General features: G+C 30.6%; 1 protein-coding gene across 1 annotated transcript; it reads right to left on the bottom strand.

Annotated features, from left to right (window-relative positions):
- Positions 1-593: 593 nt before the first annotated feature.
- LOC115985103 lies at positions 594-1,342 on the bottom strand. Its single transcript, XM_031108072.1, has 2 exons — positions 1,120-1,342; positions 594-967 (listed from the first exon to the last, which is right to left on the bottom strand). Exons 1-2 carry the CDS (start codon positions 1,340-1,342, stop codon positions 594-596), a joined length of 597 nt encoding a protein of 198 aa, XP_030963932.1.
- Between the last annotated feature and the right edge of the window lie 9,916 nt (positions 1,343-11,258).

Raw genomic sequence — 11,258 nt, 5'->3', positions numbered from 1 at the left:
AATTATAATATAATAAATAAATCCTAAATTACCTCTTTTTTTTTTTTCTTTTTCTTTTTTTGGAGAAGATTTGCATTAAAATTTAATATATTTGTATATAAAATTTGTGTAGTAAATTTTATAATAATTAATTAATTATAATAATGAGTTCTAATTAGCTCAATTGGTAAAATCTCTAATAGTTAAATAAATTATTTGAAGTTTAATTCTCGCCTACATTAAAAATCGATTGATATTTTGGTTTGATAACAAAAGAGTTATCATCAAAAACAACAATTAAAACTCTCACAAAAATAAAATTAATTATAATATCATTTTTAAAAGGTTTTTATTACGGAGAATGGATGGCCCATTTTTTTTTTTTTTTTTTGATAGCAAAATAACTGGAATCTCATTGTCAAATAGAAAAGCGAGTACAACAAAGCCAAAAGAAAAGCTCAACACAGAACAAACTACACACCATCTTCCTGAATAATGTGAACCACCATAGGAGGACAAACTCCCTTCTAGACATGAGACTCTTCCTTCTGCCTCACATACTGTGCAAGCTCATGAGCTGCCATGTTGTAATCTCTTTTCACATGCTTGATATTCTAGCTACTAAACGAAGAAAACAAACTACGAATCCCCTGATACACATAACCAAGACAACCATTTGTTTCAACTGCTGTGACACTAGTAACAGCTGTTAGTGCATCAGATTCCAAGATGATATGAGATAGCTTTTGCTCTTTGGAAAGAATTAGACCACACTCCATAGCCATCGCTTCAACTTCCTCCACCGAATATTGACCCTGAAGATATTTACAACAATCAACATGAACATTACCAACTACATCCCTTATAACTACTCCCACACTTGAGTTCCTTTCATTTTCAGATATGGCACCATCAACATTGATCTTGAAAAATCCTGGAGGAGGCGCTATCCACTTCCCTTCTGTCCGAGCCAAGCCTTGAGAGCAATCTATTGAGGCGCTTTTGAACTCAAGAATATATTTTTTAGCAAAACATCAAATCTGATCAGGATACTAACTTGAGGCCTCATGCACTATTTTATTCCTATTATACCATATTGCCCATGCAACCCCAAAGAAAACCTTTAGTCACGGAATGTACCCGATTCAACTATTTTCATAGCAATATCTATAATATCCATAATTACATTCAGCAAATTAACTAGACTATCTACCCAACAACTCCACACTCTCCTAGCCACTTCACACTTAACAAAAACATGGAAATTCGATTCAAGCTCCTTCCCACAAGCTGGACAAATATCACAAAGATTAACACCCCTTCTTTGCAAGTTCACAAAAGTAGGAAGAGCATTCTGGCCCATTTCGTGCAATGAACGTGCAGGAGACGCAATAAATGTTCATATTGAAGAGTTAAAGTAACGTATGACACCACAAAGACCAATTAAGTAGTCAAACATTTTTTCTTCAGAAAAAAAAAAAAGAAAAAAAAAAAGAAAGGAAGTAGTCAAACATTTTGAAGAAAGAACACGGGATGCATATTGGAATGTACTGTAATTCATTTATTTTTCTTTTATGGGTCTGAGTGATTTTTTTTTTTTTAAGAGAATTTCAACTTATGGTGTTCTTTTCTGATTATAATTTATTATTATTAAATCAAGATACCAATCAGTTTTTGATGTAGGTAGGGATTGAACTCCAAATCTCTTATTTTTAACCATCAAAGACTTTATCAGTTGAGCTAATTGAAACTCATTGGGTCCGAGTGATTTAAAATATTTGTTAATAGATTATTTTATGAAAATTTTGATACAACTTTAACTAGAAATATAAAAAGATATAAAAAAATAAAAAATAAAAAAATTTCTTATAAGTTGTTCCTAAAAGTATCGTCAACTTTTCTCTTCTTTTATTAGCCCCTTTTTAGGACTTTTTGACTTTTTGTTTTCTGTTCTTTTATTTATTTTTTCTTTCTTCCTTTTGAAATTTGTAAGGAGGTCTATAAGTCAAAGTTATTTATTTTTGTTTGAAGAAATTTCTTGATAATTAGTAATGAAATAAATCAAGATTTCATTGTGACTCCAATTTTAAAGTGGTTTGAAAGTAAAATCTCATGGCACTCTTCTTTTACTAGATAGAGATATTTGTAGTACGGGTAGTGTTAATTAAACACACCAACTTTCACACACGTCTATCTATGTATACAAGTGAAAAAAAACTGAAATTGTGAATTGAAGACACAGTTTTTAATTTGAAATAGGTTTTGCCATTGTAGTATTGTCTCTTTTCTTATTAACTTATAAATACTGCAAAACTTTCCCACTTATCTTAAGGCCTCTTTTTGGAGTTTATAGTATAAAATTTGTCATATATAAATACATCCTTGGATATTTGCATGTGTATTGTTCATTTGATTTTTGGTTTACTGTTTTTATATACCACCTAAGATCATGACTCTTACTGGTAAAATCTTTGATGGTTGAATAAGAAATTTGAAGTTCAATACTTGCCTATACCAAACACCGATTGGTGTCTTAGTCTGATGATAAAGAACTATTATCAGAAACGGACACCATAAATTGAAACTCTTTAAAAAAAAAAAAAAAAAGATCATGACTCTTAATGGCTGTTTGGATCCAACTTAATTGGCGTCTATGTTTTTCAAGCGCGCATTTTCTCTTTTTCTCTTTTTCCCCCAGCCCCAGTTGTTGACCAAGTCTTCAGTGAACAGTATACCTGTGCACTGTTCACAGACTCACAAACTTCACTTTTTAGCAACCTTTTTATTAAAAATGGGTCACATGGTACTATTCACACATTTAAAAATTATTTTACTACAGTGTTTTCAGTTTTTAATTTCAGAAAAATAAGTTTTATCCAAACAGACCCTTACTGATTAGGGTTTGGTATGGGTATTAATTACTACCCATCGGCTGAAATTATTGAACTTTATCTAGGGTTGAGTTTAGGTTATGTTTCTTAAGAGAGTGCTAGTGGATTTCCCACTTAAATCTCCCAAAACAAGGACTAAACCATATTTGGACAAAGGGAACTTTATATATATTTGATTGTCAATCTCGACATATGGAGATTGTAGAGACAAACTGTGCCAACTTTCTAGTCATTGGTAGTTTCAGGAAATTAGATATATGTCTTCTAGAGGTACTTATTTTTTAATGCAATCATTCACATTTCTTTCTTTTCTTCTTTCCTTTGCTTTTCTTTGCAATTTAGAATCAAACACGAAGACGAAGGAAGCTCTAGCTAGCAAACCCCAAAGATAACTAAGAAAGGAAAAGCAACCAACAGTACAATTGTTTTTAGTTATTATTGTTATATATATATATATATATATATATATAGTAAATGCATTTAAATTAAAACTTTAGACTTCAACAAGTTACACTTATTAACCCAACTCTCAAGAATTAAATTAGTCCAAAAAAACAAGAAAAACAGAGAGAGAGAGAGAGAGAGAGAGAGAGAGAGAGAGAGAGAGAGAGAGAGAAGGAAATGAGTCAAATGATGACCAACTAACCCACACTATTGTGCCCTCTTAAAAAAAAAATGGTTAATAAATTAAGATACTCAACTTATACAATTGTATTAAATACATCAATAATCTCAAGAAATGTTTTTAACTCATTCATGAATTATCACTGCACACTTTTGACATGATAGTCACTTTACAAGTATAATTTCTTGTAGAGTAGGGAGGGGGCAAGGATTGGAATTCAAATTTCTAGAAATGAGCTTCACACATATACATTTAGATTATATTTGTGGGGGTGAAAGGCCAGGGAGCCCATATTTATGTATATGTTGGGTCAAGGGCCCAATCTAAGGAAGAACTCCTCCTCGGCTAGGCAAGGCTGATGACAAAGGGAATGGTCTACCATTAAAAGCAACACTCCGGACCATTCCATGGAAGAAGATAAGTATTGAGAAAGAATAGGACAAAGGAAGGCATAAAAATATCTAAGAGAAAGCAGCTACTATTGCATTAAATACTCTGCAACTAACTGAACCATGTTTTTCAGCCTTTACAACCACTCCCAAAGACTTTAGGGAGGGGCTGACGGGACAAGTATCAGCACTATCAATCTAAATCTACACGTGGACAGTGAAAATGAGAGGAAGATAGTATAAAATAGAGGAGAAGGGAAAAAAGAAGGCCCTAGGAGCAATCTAGGTACCAGACTTGTAACAAAGTCTTAAGAACTATATTTAAGAATCAACCTCCTCGGGTAAAATCTGAGGACGTTTTTCCCTAGTAAACTTTTGTTATCTTTCTTTCTTTATCATCAAAACCTATTGGTCGATCATCTAATTCGCATAAGTCCAGGTTTCCAACCCATTCTCTACAAATTCATTGTATTGGACTCCTTGGACCAAGACTTCATACATTTTTGGGTTTGGACTCCAAATTGTGACCCTACAATATTATAATAGGATTTTTATCTCAGATAAAAAAAATTAAAAATTAAAAACTCATCCATGAATTAACATATGTGGTCTCTAACCTTTATCTTTGGAATTAGTTTTGAAAAGAATATTTTATTAATAATATTGTTTTTTTATTTTTACTACAAAATGCTTAGAGTTTGAGATACGAAAACATAATTATTTTTCTATAAGAGAATTTATTTATTTTTTTGAGTAAATATAAGCATAGTTTTCAGAACCAGACCGAACCGAAAGGTCGAACCGTGAAAATCGAGAATCAGGATGAAAATCGGTTTTTAAGCATAAATAATCGGATTTTTTGTTAATTCCATGAACCGTTAAAACCGGGGTTGGACCGCACAAACCGGTGAGAACCGTGCGGTCCAACCCTTTAGCAATTTAAAAAAAAAAAAAAAAAAACAACTTAACACAATTTTATTCTACTTAATTAAATTATTCATCTCTTACAAGGAATAAAAAAAATTATAATTAAAATCCTTCAAAGATATTCAACTTTACTTCAAAAATTAATCATAAATTTTAATGTTTCATGGTTATTATTTTATTTTATTAACTTTCTTATTTAATTATTAAATATATGCTTGAAAATCATTAAATTTCACTCACATATATAGATATATTTTCAATTTTTCTAGTTTTATAAATTTAATATCTATATTTAGGTTTTAATTAATTATTAAATTAATTACGACGTCATCACGGTTCGACCCCGGTTCGACCTCAAAAACCTTGAACCTCTCCCTTTTACGATTCAATGAACGGTCCGGGTCTGAAAACCTTGAACATAAGAGAATTTATGGTAGTCTTTGACTCTAAAGTTTAAGGAAATTGCTTTGAAATTAGTCCAAAATCAATCATAGATGATTTTTAGATTTAGAATTTTAAAAAAAGTCAATATATGTTTTCATGTATTAATAAGCTGAATTGTGTTAAGAAACATTTATTATAGCTTATATATATATATATATATAAATATATATATATATATTTATATATATTAGTTTTAATTTTAACGTATGTATTTAACTATTTATTCTTGAATATTTACACAATTCTCATCCTAAATGATAAAATTTTTCTCTAATATTTGGGCCCCAAAAGCCAAAATCCTGATTTTGTCCCTATCACCTAATTTTGTTCTTATCTTTTTTATACCAGGAAAAAAAAAATGTTCCAATGATTTTTCTACTGTTTGGTGTTAGGTTATCATATATACAAAACAAAACAAAACAAAAATCACATCGAAAATAAAGATCTAAGTGGTTCACAAGATCATCTATGTCCAATGTGACTCAGACAGAGACATCAAACTTCAATATAACAAGATTAGATTTAGGGTAAATTGCAAAGTACACCCCTAACGTTTGGGGGTGATTGGATTTTACACCCCAACGTTTCGGAACTTTGATTTTACACCCCAATGTTTTGTTCCGTTAGCAAATTACCCCCCCGATTAGTTTCTACTGTTAACTGCCATGTCGTATTGCTGATGTGTGTGTTTTTTTTTTTGCCAAATAAGCCCCAAAACGTCACAGTTTCAGCTAATAATAAAAACTTACCTGTCACAGTAAAAACGGTGGCGCTTTCTACAATGCTAAAACACAAAAAATCTAAACATAAACTACACCGTTTCATCTATTTCTAAAATCCCAAACCAAAACTGAAAACCCACGAAGGAAGCAGCTCCCTCCCAGCTCGCAGGGCAGAGACCCGTCGTGAATCTACAAGGGCGGCAGCCACAGTGAGACTCTTTTTCTTCTCTCCAGCTCTATTTCTCTCTTTTTTTAGATTTCACTTATTCTTGTCATTGTTGGATTTGGATTTGTTTGGGGATTCATAGCTGTGGTTTGCTTTCTCTTTCTTTGACAAATTTTTGGGGTTTCTATGTTCATTGTTGTAGTTTTTTCTGTCATTCTGTGCATCCAGCAACAAAAACTCAAACAAAAAAAAATTGAACAAAAACCTCAACAAACCCAAACAACAAAAGCCCCAGCAAACCCAATAAAAAACCCAAAATTCCAATCTAGCAATGGCAAGGAAAATCCAAAAAGAGAGGGAGAAAATGTCGATCATCTGGGTTTGTATCATGTGTATAACAAAATGGCTGCAATAATGGCTGCAAGGGAGGTGAGAATGTTAGTAATGGTAGTAGTAATGGTTGTGGCAATACCAGTAGTGGTAGTTCGGTGGTGAAGGAGATTTTTGGAGGTGCGCTACAGAGCCAGGTGAAGTGTCTTTCTTGTGGTAATGAGTCGAATAAGGTGGACGAGATAATGGACATTAGTCTTGATGTTTTGCTTAGTAATTCGCTTAGAGACGCGTTTCAAAAGTTCTTTCAGTTCGAAGTTTTGGATGGAAACAATAAGTACAAGTGTGATAAGTAAGTTCTTGTTGTTATTTTGTTGAATTCCTTATTATTCAAGTGGTTCTTGTTGTGTCTTTAATTGAGGAAATCATGGTTGTTTTAGTTGTAAGAAATTGGTGGCGGCAAGGAAGCAAATGTCAATATGTCAAGCGCTCAATGTCCTTGTAATCCAGCTCAAGGTGTTATTATTTTGTAATTGTTGTTTAAGTTTGTAGTTTTTTTGTCATTACCATAGAGAATTTTTGGCCTTACCCGTTGCCGCCGCCTTAGAGCTAACTTGGAGCCTTCAATGAACTTACGTCTGCTTCCTTTGTGGGTTTTCAGTTTTGGTTTGGGATTTTAGAAATAGATGAAACAGTGTAGTTTATGTTTAGATTTTTTGTGTTTTAGCATTGTGAAAAACGCCACCGTTTTTACTATGACAGGTAAGCTTTTATTATTAGTTGAAACTGTGACGTTTTGGGGCTTATTTGGCAAAAAAAAAAACACATCAGCAATATGACATGGCAGTTAACAGTAGAAACTAATCGAGGGGGTGATTTGCTAACGGAACAAAACGTTGGGGTGTAAAATTAAAGTTCCAAAACGTTGGGGTGTAAAATCCAATCACCCCCAAACGTTAGGGGTGTACTTTGCAATTTACCCTTAGATTTATCTATGTCCATTGAGGTAGAGATGTCAAACTTCAATGATATAATCGAATAAAGAAACTTCAATAATAAATCTCTCTACCTTTGAATTCTCCTTATATGGAGTATATAAAAGGCTATGTATCCTTCTCAACATATACGGTACGGAGATTGATAAAAAAACTGGGCCGTGCCGTCTATCACTGGCCCAAGACTGTGTCGCTGTACAATGCCTAAAAGGATCAGTCCACAATTGAAGATAAAAAAAAAAATAATAAAAAAAAATAAAAATAAAAATAAAATAAAGAAGAAAAATCATGCAAGTTTCACTTCTCTTTATTTTGAATACGGGTTGAGTTCGATATTATCGCCAAGTTTAATTATATATTCAACTTGATTTATTTTTAAGTTGAATAAGCTTTAGCTTGTGTATGAACTACTTAATTGATTGACTTTTTTTTTTTTTGGAGAAATATTTAATCGATTGAATTATATATAGTAATTACCACGATTAGCATTTTTTTACATGTTCAGGAAATTTATGCTGATAATTAATAATAACTATATTGTTGTTGAAACTATATTATTTGAGTTAATTAAATAAATAATTTCATTTATGAACAGATAAAAATTAGATTCTTCAAACTTATATTGTTAAAAATTATATATAACTTCTACTCCAAAAATGGATTATTTATAGAATTATAGCATAAATAAATTAAAAATAATAATTTGATATCTTAGGAACTTGTTTAAAATTTTACACAATTCAATATATATATATATATATATATGGGTTAGTTTCAAGTTATACTTGGTGTAACTCTAAGTAATGTTACTTCATCCAATAACTTTTTATAGAATTCATATTTTGAAAATTTTACCATCGAATTACATGTTCTATATGTTCTTAGTATTCATGCCAATTTTTATATTAATTGGATATTATTTACTATTTAATCCATAAACTCATTTTTTATGCATTATTTTAAGCTACAAAAATTTGATTTCAAACAATTGATTAATGACATGACTATTAATCTTTGATCACTTTGAAATTTTGCAAGTGTGGAGAATATACGAAAATAATGTAATTTAATGGTGGATTTGTCAAAATTCACATGTATATAATTAAAAAAATATTCAGTGGTGTAATATTGCTTAAAGTTATACCACCTGCATTTTTTGACAAATCTACCATTGAATTATATTATCTTTGTATATTCTTAATGCTTGCAAAATTTTAAGCAGATCAAAGGTTAATAACTATGCCATCAGTCAATCGTTTAAATTCATATTTTTGTAGCTTAAAATAATGCAAAAAAAAAAAATGAGTTTATGGGTTTAATGGTAAATAACATTTGATTGGCATGAAAAATGGGATACATGTTAAAAACATATAGAACATGTAATCCACAATGTGATTTTCAAAATATGAATTCAATAACAAAGTGATATAATATTACTTAGAGTTACACTAGGTGTAACTTAAATATATCCATGAGTTTCTAAAGAGTATTTTGCTCTTTCCCTCCCTTTTTTTTCCCCTGCTTTTCTATTAATTAAAAAGATTATCACCCACTCTTTTCATCAAGCATCTTGTAGCTTAATGGTATAAAACTATTCTTTATGAGGAGGATTAAGATTCAAATCCCCCATTTCATTGTTGACTTGTTGTAACTATCAATTTTTATTTTTAAAGAGAATTAAGTTTTTCTTATGAGAAATGCTATGTCTACAGTATTTTTACAATAAACCATAAATGACAAGTTGTTATTAGTGAACAAAAAAATAGTTTTAACAATGAGTTTAAATTAGAATTAGTAATAACTTATGACTTAGAAATTGTTGTAAAAATTAATGTTATAAAAATGTTATGGATGGAGTACTTTTTTAAAAAAAAAGATGAAGAAGGGAAAAGAAAAATTAAATGTGAAAAATGCAAGCATTGTATAGGCAGCTGTCATTATAACAAATGATAGCAAAACTGAAACCATATGCATCTAAAAGAACGGCAACTATATGCTTCCGATCTCTAGCATGTCTTAACATTCTTCCCCCCAAAAAAAAAAAAAACCTTATATATTGTAATTTAGCTATACATTTACATATAATATATAATATATGTTTATAAAAAAAATTATGTATGTATATATGTATCATTTCATTTATATCTTGTATCATTGTTTCTAAATATTCTGGACTCTCACTAATTAAAATTCTTAAATAATCTTATGAATTTTAATTTGGTGTATGACAGTTGCTCTCTCTCTCTCTCTCATAAGAATAATAAAAGCTTTGGCGTTAGAACCACTTTCACACTCAGTGATTAAAGGGATACCACATTCAATGTATACTTATTACCTGTAAGACATTTATGATTTGATTTGGATGGCGGGGGAAAAAAGGGGGAGTGGAGGGGAGTACAGTAGAGTAGGCTAAAAATAAACTAATTTTGTACTAAATCTACTCTACTCTCCTCTCTTTCCCACAATCCAAACGAACCATTATAGTCTTAATTCTGCAATCCAGGATAAAGTTATAGAACATGAGTGAGTTTTGGGGCCATGCTTTTAATCAATCATCTTTAGGCCAATACATTTTGATTACATGATAAGACCTGAGCTTAGATTTCGCCATTTAGGGTCCGTTTAGATTGAGCTTATTTTTGCTAAAACTGAAAAAACTGTAGCAAAATAATTTTTAAATGTGTAAATTGTGTCATGTGACCCATTTTTAATGAAAAAGTTGTTGAAAAGTGAAATTTGTGGGTCCGTGAACAGTATACAGATGCACTGTTCACGCACTGAAAGTCAACAAAACCGGCTTTAAAAAAAAATAATAATAAAAAAAGGGCTGAAACGCAGACGCACTACGTTTCAGCCCAATCCAAACGCTACCTTAATGTGGGTTTGGATCCAAGTCTACGTTTTAAGTTTGCATTTTCCTTTTTTTTTTGCTTCAGCCGCAATTGTTGACCGAGTCAACAACGAACAGTTCACCAGTGTACTGTTCATAGGTCCCACAAACTTTACTTTTTAGTAATTTTTTCATTAAAAATGAATCCCAAGGAACTATTCACACATTTAAAAATTATTTTGTTACAGTGTTTTCAATTTTTAGTTTTAGCAAATTAAATAAGTTATATTCAAATGGATAGGACAAAGGATTATAGTTGCATTTTTGGGTCTATAGCCTCATTTTTGAAACGTGGCTATAGACCCCGTTTTTTCTAATGAAGCTTTTTGACATTTTTGTTAACTTTTTAATTTTGATTTGGACAATCAATTTATTAGAAAGAAGCTTAAAAGGACATATTTTCGACAGTGAAACCATAAAATTGAATTAGCTATTTAGGTCAATCAAAATGTAAAAGTGTTCTTCTAAGGGACATAAAATAATAAAAATAAAAAAATTCACGACAATTTTAATTACCAAATTAGTCTACCACCTTGTAAGAAATCTTGGATGAAAAAATGGTTTGTATTGTGTACAATCACTTTATGACAATTAATCATTTTTTCCCCAAACTGACAGATTTTTTTTTTTTAAATTCATTTTTTTTTAATAATGAGGAACTTTAGATTGAAACAAATGGAATATTATTATACCCATTTTTGAAGACAAATAAATACTAGGGTTGGAATTTGGAAGTATGTGAAATATATATATATATATATATATATGTGTGTGTGTGTGTGTGTAAATAAATAAATAAATGAGAGATGCTATGTCTAGAACATTTTTATAACATTTTTACAACAAATCATAGGTGATTAGTTTTTATTGGTTCAAATTTCAAACTAACGCTAAGATTAT

Source organism: Quercus lobata, chromosome 4 (assembly GCF_001633185.2).
Source record: "Quercus lobata isolate SW786 chromosome 4, ValleyOak3.0 Primary Assembly, whole genome shotgun sequence".
Taxonomy (NCBI): Eukaryota; Viridiplantae; Streptophyta; class Magnoliopsida; order Fagales; family Fagaceae; genus Quercus; species Quercus lobata.
The sequence above is the reverse complement of the archived record's forward strand: the minus strand, read 5'-3'. Positions and strand labels throughout refer to the sequence as shown.